Genomic DNA, 20,000 nt, shown 5'->3' with positions numbered 1-20,000 from the left:
GAGGAGGGAGAGGAGGAAGAAGAGGAGGAGGTAGAGGAGGATGAAGAAGACGAGGAAAAGAGGAAGAAGAAAAGGAAGAGGAAGAAGAGGTAGGGGAGGAAAAGGAGGAAGAAGCTAGAAGAGGAAGAAGAAGAGGACGAGAAGCTAGGAAGAGGTGGAAAAGTATAGAAGAAGAGGAGGAAGAAGAGGAAGAAGAGGAGGAAAAGAGGGAAGGGGACAATAAGGAGGAAGAAGAGGAAGAAGGAAGAAGAGGAAGACTAGGAAGAGTAGGAAGAAGAGGAAGAAAAGGAGGAAGAGGATGAAGAAGAGGAAGAGGAAGAAGAGGAGGAAATAGAGGAAGAGGTGGGAGAGGAGGAAGAAGAGAAAGAGGAAGAGGAGGAAGAAGAAGAGCAAAATCAAGAAAAAGGTAGAAGAAGATGAGAAGGAAGAAGAAAAGGAAGAGCGAGAGGAAGAATGAGGAAGAAGAGTAGGACGAGAAGCTAGGAAGAGGAGGAAAAGTAGGAAGCAGAGGAAGAGGAATAGGAAAAAGAAGAAGAGGAGGTGGAAAAGAGGGAAGAGGGAAAAGGAGAAAGAAGAGGAAGAGGAGGAAGAAGAGGAAAAGGAGGAAGAAGAGGAGGAAGGAAAGGAGGAAGAGCAGGAAGAAGAGTAAGAGGAAGAAGAGGAGGAAATAGAGGAAGAAGAGGAGGAGGAGGAAGAACAGGAAGAGGAGGAAGATGAAGAAGAAGAGGAAGAAGGAAGGGAAGAGGAAGAAGAGGAAGAGGCAGAAGAAAAGGAAGAGGAAGACAAAGAGGCGAGACTATAGCGAGAAATGGAAAAGGAGGAAGAGGAGGAAGAAGAGGAAGAGGAAGAATAAAAGGAAAGAAGAGGAAGAGGAGGAAGAAGAAAAGGAGAAAGAAGAGGAGGAGGAAAAGAAGGAAGAAGAAGAAGAAGAAAAGAAGGAAGAATAGGAAGAGGAGGAAGAAGAAGAAAAGAAGGAAGAATAGGAGGAAGAGGGAGAAAAGGATTTTATTTCTTGAGAGTTTCTTTTCACTCATTATTCACTATTGCTTTACACCATTGATTAGGTTGCAGTACTTAGTGTTCACGAGCGTTATTGTTGTTCAGAAAAATCAATACGATGCTGGCTATACGAGGGCGAAAAATCTCAAGGGGTCGGAACGTATAGGGTTAAGGCAGTATCACACTGGCCATTTTTTTCTAACCATTGTGGCTACTGGCAATGCCCGTGCGCCCATCCGGGAGGGACACTGAGCCCCTTTCTTCCCACTGCGTTGGCGGCAGCTTGGACAACCGGCAAATCCAAATTTTTCGGGTGTGCGTCACACACGGCCAAGGTCAGTTGCCCGTATCCACATCCACAACATAAACAAAGCACTTGCCCTGTATCAACATGGCGTCGTCTGCTAAAGTAGGGGCTCTCGCGGCTTGTGCCGCGCATCATGGCAGCTTGGCGCAATTTTCAAAATTCAGTCGTGGTGGCTGCTCACGCTAACTGAGGCTTTCGCGCTAATTATTTTTTTCTTGGTAGGTGGTGGCTCGCGCTAATTGCGGTTCACACTAATTGATCTCATGCTAAGTGGGGCTCTACTGTATCTGTACACCTCTCCTTCCGAAACTGACCTCTCTTACGGCCACCTCTTTGGATTCTTTTTGTGAAAAAAAAAAAGTAAGATTTCAAAGCTATTGGACGTACAATATGCACAGGAGGTATCAGGACACCTCTCCTTCCGAAACTGACCTATCTTTCGGCCACCTCTTTGGATTCTTTTTAGGAGCAGCGAGTAGCGGGCTTTTTTTTATTAATGTTTACTTTTTTGTGCCCTTGAGCTGTCTCCTTTGCTGTAAAAAAAAAAAAAAAAAAAAAAAAAAAAAAAAATGAGGGCCCCCCGTACTCGCCCCCTTTAAGCTGTCAATACCGACACTCACAGCCACTTGGCTATTTTCCATTACATTTGTGTCCTTGATTGATGCATAAGACTGTCTTGTGGTGTAAATACGTTCTTTATTTGAATGGGAACCACAAGGAGGAAAATATTTAATCAGGTGAGTTGAAAAAGACTACAATAACCAAAGGACGGGACAGTAGATAAAGGGAGGAGGGCGAGGTGGCTAACAGATGCTTTGGTACTTACCGGGCACGGTTCGTTCAAAAAACATTCTTGGTCAGTCCCTGTCGATTCATGACCGTTACAGTAATCCCTCGCCATATCGCGGTGGCTGAATCGACAGAGTAACACCACCGCGTTCAGGAGGACGCGAGTTCAATCCCCGCCCGGTGCCACCAAGCTGGGATTTTTCAGCCGCCGCCGAGTGGCTTAAAACTACCCACATGCTGTCCAGAAGACCACCTATCAACCCGGACTCTAGATTCTAGGATTAAAGATGAGCTCCGGGAGGGCAGCATAAGCCAATGCAGGATGGCGCCACTATAAACACTCGCCTGTGCCAGAACGGGCTGGGCCGACCATCAGGACCCACCGGAAAGAAGCCTTGGGCCGACCATCAGGCCCCACCGGGAAAAAGCCTACCGGCGCTATAGGCCGCGACGTAAAAAAAAAAAAAAAAAAAAAAAATTTGTGGTCTTGCTGTATCGCGGATTTTTAAATTGTAAATATTTAGTTTCGTATTGCGGATTTTTCGCTATATCACGGGATTTTGCGGTATATAGGAATTTTAATATATTTATTATTTTACTTATTTTGCATGCTACGTCATTATTTTCCACGGGTCGGAACCAATAAACGCTTTTACATGGATTTCAATACCTCGACTTTCGCGATCCACGAGTTTAGCGCCATACCTTCGGAATGAAGCAAACGTGAAACTCGAGAGGGTACTGCAGTTGTCCCTCAAATAGTACGGTTTCCAATAGTACGGTTTCGGTTTTATACGAATTGTCATGGAATATTCTTTTAAGGATTTTTAAATTTCCCACTCGTCGCACCAAGTAGCCATGGCGTGAGTGGCAGCACTGTTCTACCAAAACACCTCCTGAAAGCACCCCAAAGCGTTCGATATAGGTGTTCACCTCGCAGACGAATTCACATTTAGGAGAAGTTACGTTTTGGGATGAGTTACGTTGCAGTAAGGAGAGCATACCACGTGCATGAGAGCAGTGATCGCTGTATTTATGATCCTGATCTTGGTCTTGATGTCACAGGTGGCCTGGGAGTTTTCCCTTGGTCTTGGTCTTGGTTCGGGAGGTGGTTGTTCCTTTCGGTCCCAAATACAGTCTTTGAAACGGCTTACTCCCTCAGGGCCAACATTCTGAAAATCATAGTGTAGAAGAAATTCTTGCCGCAGTAACTGCCAGTGCTCCAAGACTGCTGCACGAGTGGAGATAAAGTCCGTCCTTTTACTAAGCCTCGTCGTTGCTATGGTAACGGCATCTCACTCGCAGCAAAATGGCGTACGCTGATCTTCCTGGCGACGTTTAACATGCATTACTAGCTGTCCTGGCTGACGAACTCCTTACAACAGAATATGAAAAGGAGGGTGCAGTGGTTATGGTGGCACAGAGAGGTGAAATGCAATGGAAACACTTACATGTGTTTGTTTGGGCCGCCATATTTGCTGATGACGTCATCACAGCACGAAGGCGCTCCACCTCTCAAAGCCAGGAGCCAGCAGGCGTGCCGAGTTGGCAACTCGTGCTGCCGTGTCACGCATTTGAGAGCACTCGGGACGTTCTGAGAGTCTCGATTCCCTCTCTCAAACACAGCCCAGGAGTGTTTCTAGGGGGGCACTAATTTCATACGGATTTTTGAATAGTACGGGGGTCCTGGGTCCCTGACCCCTGTACTATTTGAGGGACGACTGTATATATATATATATATATATATATATATATATATATATATATATATATATATATATATATATATATATATATATATATATATATATATATTGTTGTGCCGGAAGCTTCCCCCGGCGACCATAGGCCTCGAGAAGGCTCCCGGAGAAACGAGCAAAGGGGCGGGGAGCAAGGCGAGCGTCCGCGCCCCACGGGCGCCAGGCGCCAGGCGGGAAGTGTTGCCAACTCATATATTTTGCTACATGTTCTTGTATGATCTGAAATATACTGTAATATTCTAGACTGTACTGTTCTGGATATATATAGGAGAAGAGGGCGAGAGCCAGTCCCAGTCATAGTAAGCTAGTGGTAAGTGAAGAGTCCGAGGGAAGTGAACTACTAAAGAAGAATATTAAACTACAGAAGCTGTGCAAAGTGTTTACATATCTCCCTCCCACGGAGTCTCCTGACGGCGACACGGAACCCAAGTAACACGTCCGGCATTACAATATATATATATATATATATATATATATATATATATATATATATATATATATATATATATATATATATATATATATATATATATATATATATATATATATATATATATATATATATATATATATATATATATATATACATATATATATATATATATATATATATATATCGGGATACACACATACACGACGATAATAGTATCTTCGTCTATCGCGGGGATTAGGTTCCAGAACCCCCCGCGATAGGCGAAAATCCTCGAAGTAGTGACCTTATATTTTTTGTATTATTTATATATATTTCAAGGCATTATAAACCCTCCCCGCACTCTTACAAATCTTTCGCACACGCCTATTGACCTTTCCCACACTCTTATAAACACTTCCTACGACGTTTTGTTGTTACGACGCAGTCCCAATAAATGATTCTATAATTTTTGTTTCGTCTTTCGACATTTGCTTCGTATATACAAACTTCGCGCAGGAATTAGTTTAGCGGGGCGGAAGAATACTCAGAGAAAGGACAATATGAGCGTAGCTCACTTCTTATATATCACAATTATGTAAATTCAGAAGGGGAAAGGGAGGAGAGGGACAGAGTGAGTCACGAAAAAAATACTGACAGAGGATGTAAGAAGGGAGAACAAGAAAAAGTAGTGGAGGAAACAGGGAGAGATAAAGAGGATGAAAACAAGAAGGGTGTGGGGAGGGAGGGACAGTGGGGAGAGTCATGTCAGGTCCTGAAGGAGAGTCAGGTGAGGTCCTGAGGGAGAGTCAGGTCAGGGCTTCAGTCAGGACATGACCTGACTCTCCCTTCCGCCTCTCTCTCCCCACACCCTTTCCATTTCGCCTTCTGTGTGTGTTTGTGTGTGTGTGTGTGTTACCTAGTTGTACACACACACACACACACACACACAGAAGGGGAAATGAGAAGGGTGTGGGGAGGGAGTGGCAGAAGGGAGAGTCAGGTCAGGTCTGCCCCTCCCTCCACACACCCTTCCCATTTCCCCTTCTGTGTGTGTGTGTGTGTGTGTGTATTTACCTAGTTGCATTTACCTAGTTGTAATTTTACAGGGCCTGGGCTTACGCTCGTGTGGTCCTGTCTCCGTATCTATAATTATCCAACTTTTCCTTGAAGCTCTGCACACTCTTCGCCGATACTATTTCTTCACTTAGTCTGTTCCAAACCTCTATATTTCTTTATGTCTCTTGAGCATCTTTCCTTCCTCAACTTTTTACTATGTCCTCAAGTATTACTGCTAGAAGGTTCCTCTCTTAGTAGCAATTTCTCGTTAGTACAAGTACAAGAAAATGATTGGATAAGCATCAGGCAACACCGCTCGCTTCAAGGCCGTTTGTACTACAACCATAGTCCACAAAGTTCAACAAAACACTATGAAGCTTCCGACGGTAAGTTTTCATTTCCGATTACTCTGTACCATTATTTACAATTCCACAGGCCTTACTGATTATAGAATCAAGGAGTATTACCTAGAAGAAAGTAACTTACCTTCTTGTATAAAGATTTTTTGTTGGAATGCGGACAAATGTACAGAAAGGCCCTTTAACATCCATTTAAAAATACGAAGACTTGTCAAATTATTCCTCTTTACTGTCAATGAACAATGTTATATACACAAACAAAAACAAAGGGCGTATAAGCCCTCAAAAGAGCTTGCGTATATATACGTACTAAACACTTCCCTAAGAGGTACGTATATGTACGTACTAAACGCTGTATGGGTTAAGCATGTCACTACAGAAAACCCACTCTTTTATGGACCTCGATACAATGAATTTCTGCTTTAACGAACTTTTGGGGGCTAGTCCAGTACACGCGGAAATTTACCAAACAAGTTCGGAAAGTGCAGGTTTCAATTCAGTGGTGGGTCGGCCAAACATGTACACATACAGCAGTCAGTAACGGTGGAAACAAAGCCAACCAGGTGGTGCACATCAAGTCACTCTAGCTTTGTCCATCCAACTGTAAACACCTTTGCTCTTGTCTTGCTGTGCCTCACCTTTCATCTAAAATAATGAATAAACTTGGTTTTATATGAAAATGGTCAGACATGTGAACTTTCAGCTCATACAATAAACAAAGTTTGTTGTATACAAGAAGCTTGGATCCCTCAGATATAATGGATTTTAGGGTATAGCATCACCCCCATTCCCCCAATCGGTTCATTACGGTAAGAATTTATTCTACTGTGAATTATATACTAGTAAATGTTTCTTTCCATAAAAATCAGGTATTGACAGTGGTGGGCACTGCTAACCGAAAAGTTAGCTTTGCTAACTGGTAATCCACTAACTAAAAAGTTAGCTTCGCTTATGCTAAACAGCTAAACTGAAAAAGAAATTAGTGGAAGCTAACACTAACAGCTAGCTAATTGCTAACGTTTCTATAAATGGATATAGTTTCGGTTTAGTATTTTATAATAAAACTTTAGCCGGCATAAAGCTTAGCTATAGCTTTTTTAAGGGCAGGCTTTATTTGCTTTTTTTTTTTTTTTTTTTTGCTTTTTTTCGAACGCTTTGCTTATTTTATTTTGTTAACACTGCCAGAGATGAGTTTAGGCTACTGTTTCAGAATCTTGAAAGTTCTGACATTGGACGGTAGTGACACGATCGGACACAGACGGCGTCGATTTCCTGCCGAGCTGAGCCCGCCGGAGCAAGCAGAGCAAGACGAGAAAGAGAAGAGTACACATGACGCCAAAACCACACATCACAAGACTGACTTATAAAGAAAGCTTATTGACTATATAATATAGATTATAGAGCAGGGCATCCGTTTTTTTTCAGCGACACTAGTCAAGGCCACATGAAGAACGCGCGCAGGGGCAAAGAGCCGCTAACTCATTTCCAAAAAGTCTCTCCTCTTCTCCAAAATCCAAAGCAATAAGAAAAGAAGAAACGTTATAATAAAAAAAAAAAAGAAGGTTGTTGAATGAGATGACTATTAATAAAGTAATTTGTTGCATTGTATTGTAGTTCAGCAGAATCATGTGTGAATGTAGACCCACCCCAGGCGGCCCTTTAGGGGTTAAAACAGACCTAGAGACCTGAAATTTCAATATGTTGTAGCTTAGACATAGAGCTTCCCAGAAAGGTATGGCATGCCAAAATCAGATGATGATAAAGGTGTACACAAATTAAATTCAACATACACTTTTTTATGTCTTATATATGAAATTGCAATAGCAGTGCAGAAAGACAAATCTGATAAGATATCTGATGACACACTACACAGGACTGCTCCCCCACACAGCTGGTGATAGTGGATCAATTTAGATACATAAATGTAAACAATACTAAGGAGTATATGAGGCCTAAGTGAATAAGAAAATAGCAGTTTATTTCTTGTCAGGTGGAAAATATTGAATTCTTGTTACTAAATACCGAGTTCAAAGAGTTGGAAATGGAAGATGCATTACCCTACAATACCAAAAAGTTTCCCTAATAATTGTCCAATTACCCTACTTTAAGGCATAATTTACCTAAAAGTGGAAGCCCTGGAATTATTGCGCCATGAGGCTCAACTGATGCTGTGTCTACCCACAACAAACAAGAACAAACCTGTACAAATTTTTTAGTGGACTTAAAGTTAGCAGAGGAGGAATTACATTTAGTGGAAGCTACAGGTAACTCTCGATTTACACGAGTTTGGTTTACGCGTTTTTTTAAATAACGCGGGGTCCAAAATCCAAATAAATGTTTAATTTACACGTTTTTTTCACTTATACGCGATATTTTATGGAGTGGCCACCAGATGTCTCACGCAACTGGACTTACACGGCGCCGCAGACTCACAGCTGAGCTCAGTTCTTCCTGCGCGCCACTTGAACAACAACATAGTACCCACACTGCCATGCTACTCAACAACAGGGGTGGGCAGGTACTGGTACTAACGGTACCAGACTGCTCGGTACCGGTACCAATACTAGCCAGTCGCTCATGGTGTCCCTCATTTCTTCCTCACACGAGTGAGGCTGAGACTGAGTGCCTGAGTGGATATCTCGATGATATGGATATTCTCTCTCTCTCTCTCTCTCTCTCTCTCTCTCTCCACTGAATGAAGTGAATATTTATTTTTTGATAGAAATCTACCTCTTACCAGAACCATGCCCACCACTGGGTAATGATAATATCAAAGATACCAAAAACTGGATCATAACTACAAGCAGTTGCTCAACTGCTATACGTTAACAGGCATAATAATGGCGATGGCAGTGAAGTGTTTGCCTTCTTTTTTTAGGTCTCTGGTTGGCCAAAACTATTATACTGATGCAAATGATCAATGTACTACTTGATTCCAGTGCATACTGTATTTACAAACGAATGTAAGCACACAGCACAGCCACTGAACAGAACAAGACAACAGTTAGCAGGTATGCTTGATATGTACGCAAACACCTAGTGGGTGTTGCAGACACTGACCAGTTGACAGAATCTGATGCATGGCCAGACTTCTGTTTTGATACTCAAATTTGGCCAAGCATATGTACAGCAACAGCTGGACAGAGCCAGACCACAGATTTTTGGCCTAGACTTCTAATTTTTAATTCCAAACTTGATCAGGCATATGTTTAGCAAATGTCCATCATCATCATCATCATTTCATGGACGCCTGCTCCTAGGAGCTCCCACCAGGGGATGGCCATAGTAGAAGTTTCCAACTGTCTATTCAGACACTCCTTCCTTGCATGCTCAAAGATCTTTCCCCCCTCTCCCTAACATATTCCTGCACCCTATCTCTCCATTTCACTGGAGGTCATTCTCTAGCATTCCCTCCCTCTATCTCACTCACATACACCCTTTTGGTCATCTTACTCACCTCCATTCGCTCCATGTGGCCAAGCCACTTTAAAGTCTGTCGCTTCACTTTTTCCACCACTCCACACTTCTTCCCTTCACCCCCGTGACACATTCCAAAACACTCATACACACTTTCATTGCTCATTCCATCCATTCTACTCATATCGCAAGCACTCCTCAAATAACTTGTTTCCACTGCCTGCAATATACAGTTCCCTCTTTAGTTTCGCGCTATCCAAGTTTCGGGATCCTCGAGTTTCGCGGTTAGCCCTAAATTCTTAATATCCCGAATTTCGCGCTTTATCACCCCATGTTTCAAGCTGTTTTGACATGTACGGGTCACGCCTACTTACCATTGGCGTCACGCACATTACCTTAAAAGGTAGTATCACACTGGACGCTTTCTTCCAAACATTGTGGCTATGGCAAGAGAGAGAGAGAGAGAGAGAGAGAGAGAGAGAGAGAGAGAGAGAGAGAGAGAGAGAGAGAGAGAGAGAGAGAGAGAGAGAGAGAGAGAGAGACTTATTAACACGTTAACCGCGTTTGAACTTCCCGCCGTCTCCTCCCTGTCGCGTTTGGTTCAACTCGGCGCAGCCTCAATACCACGTGAGCCCCCGACTCGAGAGGTGTGTAGCTTCACTCTGGTTATGAGCCCCTCTCATGAAAGGTGATATAGAGATGATGAAAACAAGGAGAAAGGAGAAGGGTGTGGGGTGGGAGGGTCAGAAAGGAGTCAGGTCAGGGCTTTGGTAAGGACATGACCTGACTCAGGTCAGGTTATGTCCATACTTGTCACACACACAGAAGGTGAAATGAGAAGGATGGGGCAGAAAGGAGACAGATCAGGGCTTTTGTCAAAACATGACCTGACTCAGGTCAGGTCAGGTCCGTACTTGTCACACACACACACAGAAGAGGAATGAGAATGGTGTGGGGAGGGAGAGGCAGAAAGGAGAGTCAAATCAGGGCTTTGGTCAGGATATAACCTGACTCAGGTCAAGACATAACCTGACTCTCCCTTCTGCCCCTCCCTCCCCTCACCCTTCTCATTTCCATTTCTGTGTGTGTGTGTGTTTCATGACATGATCTGACTCTCCCTTCTGCCCCTCCCCCCCAACACCCTTCTGATTTCCCCCTATGTGTGACACGCACACCCGGAAAACAGTGGAACGCCAGCACTCATCGAGCGAGCAACTCTCCCAGCCTCTGGGCCACCTATAGACTGTTGAGTTGCTCGCTCGGCTCTGCTACGGGCTGTCTCGCGCATCCATTTCCCCGCCTGGCACGCCAGCCGGCGGGGGCCCTGCCAGCACGCAAGCCGGCGGGTTTCAACCTGCCATCTCAGCGACAGGCCGTCGCATCAGACAAAGACCCGTTCCCTCTCTGAGGGGTAAATCTCCGACGACGACGACGATCCAGAAAAGTTGCCGGTTGCCCAAGCTGCAGCCAATGTGGTGGGAAGAAAAAGACCCAGTGTGACACCAGCTTACGGACAACCAACTACTCGCTCCCGGATGGGCGTACGGGCATTGCCAGTAGCCACAACAGTTAGAGGAAAACGGCCAATGTGACACTGCCTTAAGAACTTTTTTTTTCCAAAATTGTTGTCTCAAAGTTTGGGGTGCGCGTTATACGCTGCAAAATATATAACAAAAAAAACCTCTTTTCTATATTTATCTTCGACACCCTGTCCCCTCACCAAAATTCACTAAGAGTATGGTCCTGGCAGAAGAGTCTCTAACCTCCCTGTCCTGGCACCCCCTCTCCAAACACTCAGGTCCTTGCCTGACAACACACTCTCTTCAATACTTATCCACTCTACAGCTCCATTTTATTGGTCTCCCTGCGACAGGATTTCCCTCAATCTTGTCCACACACACTCTCTTCAGAAACAATTTCTCATCACTGCTCATCATATACTCAAACTGAGTCAGAGTATGCTTCACACATTCAACCACTCCACCAGGATCTAATTACCTTCTTGTTCTTCGGTGCAAATTTACCAATGGTCGGTATGGCCCCAAACCTGAGTCTGGTGGTCTGGCCAGTGCGGTCGAAACAAGGTTCCTCAAAGTGGTCCGAGCAGAGTACCGCACGCAGCCCTGGCATCCAATTCTTCCGGCCAGTAACAGGGATCCATTTTTGTCGCATCTTAGGGTTTTTCGGGAAACTGGAAAGTACAATTTGTGTTGACTTATCAGCATTTTCAGTAAATCCATTTCCCTAAAATTCAACCAATGTATAAAGTGCTATTTCTTGCTATATTTGATACAATACCATGTACCTACCTATACCTTCATATATAAAGAGTTGGTGTTCCCTTAATTAGCTTGTTAAAAAGGGAGCCTAGCATAAGGATGTATTCAATGGTGAGGGTTTTTGGAGATGAAATAGCCTCGAAATGTTACCTGGGTTTTGGCATAACTTAAAAGTGATCCTTACTGAAGTATATTCAGAGTTGCCAGCCAGTGTGTGTCACCACTGACTACAACATTGTGCCCAAGAAGCTTGAACTATTCTTTAAATTAATGTAAATTACCAGTGTTTCTCTGGGACTTGTAACAATTACACTTCAATATTATGTGATATTATTGTTAATAAAAATATAGTTGATCACTCTCGTTGTTTTATTTATTAGTAAACGAGAGAAAATAAATGACTGATGTAAGGTTCTCATCATTGAATATCTTTCTTGCATGAAAGCCCTGCAAAATCAAGAAGATTTGGACTTTTTTTAAAAATCCTATTTATATTACAATATTTGCCAAGTATCTGTTGAGGGTGTATCAGTCTCACCTTTGACGAAATTTATCAAAAAACATTAAAGCATCAAGCAACTCGACAACCTGCCCCCAACACTAGGATGGCCAGGTGTTTGGGTCCGCTTCCAGCATATTACACTCCGCCCTCAACTGACTTCTGCTTGTTGTGTGGGGTGGACCAAGACCTTGGGTGGATGGATGCTGCTACCAAGAGGGTGGGCAGGTCAAAGATGATAGCATTTAAGGCCAAGACTTGAGGACAAAGCATAACAATGGAAGCAGAAGCCAGTGCCACCCACAAAGATCAAACAATGGATGCTCCGCTTTCTGTCGAGATGCTTAACCACTTCACTCCGGGAGGCGCACAACATGTTCAGTGGCTAATATGGGGTGTAGTTTGCCGCTGCTCTTCTCACTCACGTGGTTACCGATGGTTATTTTTTTCACCATTTTAGTATAACTTAGGCTGCTCTGATTATCATCCTTGTCATTTTGCTATATGACTCACATGCATGAATAATCAAGCTGCATAAAGAGTAAGTCCTCATTTGGACATAAAATCCATCACCCCAGGGGTTTGTGTGAGGCACACAACTTTTCAACCAACTCATCCTCAAAGAATAGCTTGAAAGCGTCAGTGAAAGACATCAAACACGAGTTCCCAAGTGGAGGATTCAGTCCAGAAAACTGAGACACAAACTGTGGCAGTGAATCAGGGGCTGGATTCACAAAGCGTTTAGTCCGTAGCTTTGGGCCTCAACAACAAAGGTGTGATCACAAAGCTCCGCAGTAATAACTACAAGCTATTTGATAACGTCACGGGCACACTATCTTCTTCTTTTTCTACATGTTCAGGACGCTAGTCAGAAAACATGTCCCCAATAAACTCCTAACCTTCCTCAACTTCTACCTCAACCTCACCAGCCTCAAGCTCATCAGCAATCATGGAGTCACAATCATCATCACTATCCTATATGTCTACCATGTATTCATCCCCACTACTGTCATCAGAAGTCATCCACAATGGTTGGTAGACAAGTAACTCCTCTCAACACCAAAGACAAAGTGAGTGGGTGCATTGGGCCAGTCAGCCAGGGGGAGTGTTACCATATGGGTGGCAGCACAATTATTTACTGTTTTATGACTGAATGACGAACAAAGGGGGAGGAGCCAAGATCTGAGTGAGTGAGGCATTCCAAGGACACACCGCTCTCCCTGTAACTCACTCCATGATTCATATTCCTCCGAGTCTTGAGTAAAGAGGGACGACGCGCGAGGTGCGGCACCGAATGGCCGTACGGGCGAGCCATGATGCACCTCATGCGTCACCGTAGTGAAGTGGTTAACACCCTAATGTTTTTTTATGAATTTCGTCGAAGGCGAGACTGATACACCCAAAGAAGGTACTCAGCACAGATGGTAACATGAATAGAATTTTTTAAAAAGTCCAATTCTGCTTGATTTTGCAGGGCTTTCATGCAAGAAAATGTTTCATGCGGAGAAACTTGAAATGTTAATTTATTTTCTATCGTTTACCAATATATAAAACAACAAGAATGATCACCTACATATTTACAGTGTCTGTGGAAAGTATTGCGCGCCCCCCGTTTTTCTTGAACGTTTCGTCATATATGTCCTTTGTAAAGGTTAATGAGATAATTCAGTTCCTGTCATTTATTTAATATTTTGTCATACTGCTCTTGAATTTGATAACCAATTTGAGATGCTTAGGCATTGATTCAGCAAGATTTTTGAAGTATTCCTTGTCCATACCACAGCACCACAATTTTTTTATCTCACTGGTGAGGTGTTGAATGGATGACATGTCACAGTCTGCAAGGCGATTCTTGATGTAACTCCAGCAGTTCTAGATGGGGTTGAGGTCTGGCGAGTTCCCTGACCAGTCAAGAAGATGAATTTTGCGATTTTTCAGCCATTGCGTTACTTTTTTGGCTTGATGACATGGAGCGCCATCCTGCATGAACATAATACAACAATGTAACTCATAGAAAGGCAGCATATTGTCCTCCAGCACTTGCAAGTAGTGTTCACTTCTCATCGTTTCATCCTTAGGAAGGAAATACAGCCCTCCATGCCCCCCATCACCACTAAATGCACCCCACACCATTATACTAGGAGGGTGTTTCACGGTTTTACTTGTGTACTGAGGTAAGCAGTGGTTGGAGTTCTTGGGACGTCTCACTTTATCTGGCCGTGTTAAGATGCATCTGAAGCTGCTTTCATCACTAAAAAGCACTTTCCTCCATTGCTCTAGAGTCCACTCCTTGTGTTTGCATGCAAATGCAAGTCTCTTCTATTTCATCTGCTTTGTAAGAAGGGGTTTGTCGGCCAGCCTGAACGTTGGTAGGTCAAACTCCTTTTGTAGCTGTTCCTGGATGGTTCACTCTGAAACATCACCTAACAGATCCAGGTGCAACTTCTTCAGTTCACAAGCTGTAACCTCACGCTTCATGAAGGTATCAGTCGCCTTGGATGTCTTTCTTGGCCTCCCAGATGCTGGTTTTCTTAGAGGTATGGTGTCTGGAGGGAAGTTGCGAGCGGTTGCAATCAGGCGGCGAATGATGCTTTCGTGTCACCCTGTACGTCTTTAAAAAAAAATTGTTGACACATTTTCAGTCTTCCATGCTAAAATTCTGGCCTTTTCTTCATTGCTGAGGTTGGCTGGAGCAATGCAGATACTGTACCAGAAAAAAGGGAAGGCTGAGAAGGGAAAGAGGTAGGTGGTGGCTGAGTGGTTAGCGTGCTGGGCTCACATTCACCACGCCATGGACAATGTCAGTTCAAATCCCCACGCTACCACCTGGGATTTTTCAGTCACTGCCGAGTGGCCTAAGACTACCCACATGCTGTCCAGAAGACCACCCATCAACCTGGACTCTAGAAGAAACCGTCCAGTGAATCAAGAATGAGTTCTGGGGGGCAGCATGAGCCAAGCATAACTGACGCTATAAAAATTGCCTGCGCCATGACGGGCTTGGGCCGACCATCTGGCCCCTGAAGAAAGCCTACCGGCGCTAAAGGCGGGTATGTAAAAAAAATAAATAAATAAATAAATAAAAAATAGGGCATCATGGTATGGAAACAAGTATCATACACCCTCTCTCCATGACAGCTCACTGAGCACTGAGGTGGGAATGGTCAGTCCACAGACATACCCCCACCTTTCCCGTGCTTATGGCAGCAATACAAGACGTACGAAAAAGCCGTGAATTGGCGCCACTGTACAATAACCTAGCACACCATAATTCAGAGATTTCGGGCAGTAGTGTGCAATACTTTCAGTGGACACTGTATTAACAATAGCAGGCCCGGATTAAGCTTACATTGGGCCCTACGCCACCCACACTTTTGGGCCCCCCCCTTGAATAAATTAGGCAAGATCTGGACAATTTCATATTTTATTGAAACATCAGAATGAGTTAATGATACAATATATTTAATACAGAATGTCATCATCTTTGTTTTCTTTATATTCTGTATTAGCAGCGTACATACCATACTTATGTACATAGGTAACTATAGCAGCTACACCAATGCCCGTTTTCTTGATTTCTTTTGTGAAAACCGTTCAATTATGGTTTCAAATGTAATTGAGGAGGTGACATCATTTTCAAATGACATAACAGACAAAGCATTCAGTCGTTTTTGAGTCATTGTTGAACGAAATCTGTTTTTGATCAAAGACAGTTTGGAAAATGAACGTTTACCTTCGCAGACTGTGACTGGTAATGTTAATTAAAAGCAATCGCAGAGCAGTTGAAACATTGGCAAATGTTGACTCTACAACTGGATTCTTCTTTAAGTATTTTAACAGGTCATGAGGATCACGATCCAACTTCAAATGGGTTACAAATTCTGAGAATGTTACAAATTCATCCTTGCAGTGGGGTTCCAAGTCATTGATGTATATTTTTACTAAGCTGGATACATCATCTCTCAGCTGTGCAGTATCATTCTCCCTCAATGACTTGATAAAGGCAAAGTCGTCAGATATCTTGTGACAAGCCTGATGACGTTGAGCTAAACTTGCACGTAACTTGTCAATGATGACAACAAAACTCTGTACAGGGAATTTTTGTGCATCTTGAGGATCTGCATCAGGTTCAGCAGAATCATCAGTTTGATGCCGCCGTCTTCTCTTCCGTACTTTTTCCGATACATATACTTGCTGAACATTTACCATGAGATTTTTGGCATCATTCTCCAGTTCATCAAATTGACCACAAAGCTCAGCAAGAAAACTTTCAAGTGATAGAAACAATGATACAGCCATGTTGATATCAATATTTGTGCTTTGGAGAAGAGTACTAGCTTTCTGAAAGCGCTGGAGGATCTTGTTTCAAAGAACACACATAAATGCATTTTCAAGAAGGCACAGATTCCCTGCAAAAACTGATGCAGCAAGTCGAGCATCTCCTTTTAGTTCCTCATTGTCTGCAATTTCATTTAACATACCATAGATGCTAGAGTAGTTTAAGTGCACTGCTTTCACTTATTCGGAATGGAAATGCCAACGTGTGGAAGATAATGTTTTTAGGGTTAGAATTCTACCATTTTCATTAGGTGACAATCCCTTTGTTAGTAAATTCCAGCACTCTGTTGATCCGACTGAATATGCATATAATTCCTGCACAAGTTCAAAGAAATTGCAAGCACTGTTGACTTGTGTTGCCAACACAAACAAGTTTTTGCTATTTTATTTCATCTTTATTTATTTATTTATTTATTTTTTTTTTTTTGATCAACAGTCCAACGAAGCATACTGATCTCCCTGAGGCTACAGGCATTTCCGGGATTTCCATTATGTGGGGGCCCAATTATGGGTCGGGTCTATCAGGTTTTGTGGGCCCCTCTGTGCTGGGGGCCCTATGCCATGGCATACTTGACGTATAGGATAATCCAGCCCTGAACAATAGTATAAATATTGTATTAAAGTGTAATTATTACAAGTTCCAGAGAAACACAGGTAATTTACAGTAACTGAAAGAATAGTTCAAGCTTTGTGGACCCAAAGACATAGTCAGTGGTGACACCTGGTAGGGATGATTATACCCCATTACTTGACACTTCAGAGTACACTGAACTAATCAAGTTGCTAAAATTAAGTTAATAACAATTATTATTATGATCTTTCTATTAACTATTAGTAATAGGTACTAAAAGAGTGTATTATTATTGCTATGACCGATACCGTTTACTGTTGATGAGGTTTCAGGCCCTGCTCCACAGCTAGTGCAGCGCTCTGCAACAGCTGTCAACAATTACGATGTTAGCCTTGATAATAATCCTCGATGCACTTAATTCAAAACGTTGAAGTGAGTGAGTGGGTCTTGATTGCTCTCATGAATAGCCTATTGATGGCCTTTTAATAAACTTGGCATCATCATAGTCACTTGGCCGTGTTTGGATTCGCACTAAATTCTTTCCAACTCACTGAACATTTAACACACAATTTGTCTTTGAGTATAAACACTAATTAATAGCCATGATCAGTTATGTTACGAATTCTTTCAATTTCAGTCTGAAGAACTACACAACACTGGTCATTAGCTGAGTGGTAGATTTCTGGCTTCTTGTACCTCACACAATTTATGCATTTCTTCTCAGCAATGGTGCACTCCTTTGATTGATGATCACCAACGCATTTGAAACATTTTTGGGCTTCTCTATTGGTCTTGACAGTACAGTTGGCCTCAAGATGGCCATATCTGTCTAATTTCTACTTGTCATGATTCTTGTAAATCAGCTCTCTTACAGTTGGGTCACACCTCAAAATGTAGTGTATTGTGCTGCCAGCTGCAGGCTTACTAAAAATCAGCTCAATTTTATCCTCAACACCCTGAATTGTGTATAAGAACTCTTTATGGTCCAAGATGGTCTCCTTTATTTTTTCCTTGGTCTCCTTTTTATGCACATCTTTGGTTTCATCTTTCCAACACTCTTGGTACTAATTTGCTCAATAGACTCCAATTTTTTAGCAGTCTCAGTCCTTGTATGTACTCTCATTATCAAAGTTCATGACAATATTACCTCCATTTGTGAATCTTGAATCAGTTATTTGAATGCCATTCAATGCCTGGGAGGCTTCATCCTTCATATCTGTTGCCTTCTTTTCCTGGGTAGAAACTTTCACAACTAGGATATTCTTCTTGACTTTCCTGTCTCTCTTCGCCACCTCAGCCCAACTAAGATTTGCCTTGTCTGCACAAAGTGCGTCAGCAACTGATCCCAGCTCCCCCTGCACCCTGCACCTTCCCAGCCCTTGATTCAACCTCATCTTTAACCACAGATATTTTTTTAGATAACACTGGGTTACAGAAAAAAAAAATTGTAAGTTGTTTAAGTTTTTTCAACTGATTTAGGACAAATTTGCACTGCTGAATCCGAAAATGACACCCATTTCTCTCAATCAGGTCAAATTTTTGTGCTAAGTTGATTTTAAAAAAATCTAATCTTATAACTAAATTGATTACATTTTTGTGACATTTGATATTAGGTCATCATTGTTCAAAATTCAGGGCATGAACTGCTGCTTCTTCGAACTCCTAGAATGTTCAGCGGTAGGGATGTTTCTCTTCAGAGTCCAACAGTAATCAGCCATCATGACTGCATCCCAGCATCCCTGATACCTGGTCTCCATCTCTTTCATGTCCTAATGGAATCTCTCCCCCTGCTCGTCGCTCAGTGATCCCAGATTCTCAGGAAACCGATCCATTTGTGAGAATAAGTAATGCATTTTGATGCTTATGTTGCATCCGAGGTTTCTGAAAGCAGTCAGCATATTGGTGACAAGTTATGCGTAGTTCCTGGCCTTCTTGTTGCCAATAAAGTTTTTCACAGCAAGAACAAAAGCCTTCCATGCTTCCAGCTCCACTTCATACATTGAGTTTTCAAACTCTGGATCTCTGATGAGCTGACGGAGTTGAGGACCGTCAAAGATGCCAGCTTTCCACTTCTCCATGGTCATTCCTGGATAAACGTGGCACACATAAGTGAAGCAGCCACCATCCTCGTCCAGAGCTTTGGTGAACTGTTTGATCAAGCCAAGCTTGATGTGCAGTGGTGGGAAGAGTATCCTGTCTCTGTCCACCAGAGGGTAGTTTATGACGTTCCTTGCTCTGCAAAGCACCAGTTCCTCCCGTACAGGCCAGTCCTTCTTCACGTAATGCTGAGCTTTGTCCCTACTATCCCACATGCACAGAAAGCACTTGGTGAACCCAGACTGTTGTCCCAACAAAATACAAAAAATACCTGTTAGTCAAAAATTGGTGCATGTAAACTCTTCAGAATTTGTTTATTTAAAGAAATAAGAAAATTTTTTGCCTCATATAAATAGAAAATACAAAATACAAAAAATACCTGTTAGTCAAAAATTGGTGCATGTAAACTCTTCAGAATTTGTTTATTTAAAGAAATAAGAAAAAATTTTGCCTCATATAAATAGAAAATACCTGTACGTGTAAAAAAAATGTAAAAAATATAATGTGGCGATAGATAGAAAAGTTGACCTGATTGAGCAAAACCAATGTGATTTTTGGATTCAGCACATCGTTTTCTCCACAATTTTGGTAGCCAGAAATGCTTTATGGAGGCATGGGGTGCAAATCCAATTAATTTTAGATATATTATCCTGCTAAATTCCAGACAAATGAGCACACTTCATTTGCCACTATTTAGGACACAAACAGCATCCAATCCACTTTTCGCCTGTGAAATCCTCACAAACGTAACACAAATCCCTCACGCCCTTGGCCCTGACAGCCATGTCAACACAGCACTTTCCGTGTGGAGCAGGACACAACACACATCCAATCACGACCACAACCACTCACTCACTCACACTAAATGATTGACTATTATTATTGGGAATTACTATTATCTGTATTATCATACTTATTATCAGCTATTATCATTGTATCATAATGGATTGAGCACCCCACATCATGTAATCCAACATATAGAAATTAAACCTCCAGATATGACTCCCAACGCACAGCCCTGGCTCCCTATAAATAAATAATACTTACATGTGGAAGGTAGCCTTAATGCCTCGGCAACTCCTGTTCTTGCAGCCTCGTGCAGCACAGGTTGGCATTG

At 42.6% G+C, this 20,000-nt stretch overlaps 1 protein-coding gene across 2 annotated transcripts in view; it reads right to left on the bottom strand.

Moving 5' to 3' along the window:
- The window catches only part of LOC127002827 (proline-rich protein 12-like), a 116,340-nt gene that overhangs the window by 78,613 nt on the left and 17,727 nt on the right, over positions 1 to 20,000 (bottom strand). For both annotated transcript variants that reach the window (XM_050869051.1, XM_050869050.1), the window contains exons 2-3: positions 19,931 to 20,000; positions 11,098 to 11,290 (exon numbers count right to left, since the gene is read on the bottom strand). The exon at positions 19,931 to 20,000 is cut by the window's right edge and continues 56 nt beyond it. In XM_050869051.1, the coding sequence (XP_050725008.1) occupies positions 11,098 to 11,290; positions 19,931 to 19,998 (261 nt within the window). In that variant the 5' untranslated portion in view covers positions 19,999 to 20,000. The remainder of the gene's footprint in view (positions 1 to 11,097; positions 11,291 to 19,930) is intronic.

This window comes from Eriocheir sinensis, chromosome 24, assembly GCF_024679095.1.
Source record: "Eriocheir sinensis breed Jianghai 21 chromosome 24, ASM2467909v1, whole genome shotgun sequence".
In the NCBI taxonomy this organism is placed as follows: Eukaryota; Metazoa; Arthropoda; class Malacostraca; order Decapoda; family Varunidae; genus Eriocheir; species Eriocheir sinensis.
This window is presented reverse-complemented; position numbering and strand designations above follow the sequence as displayed.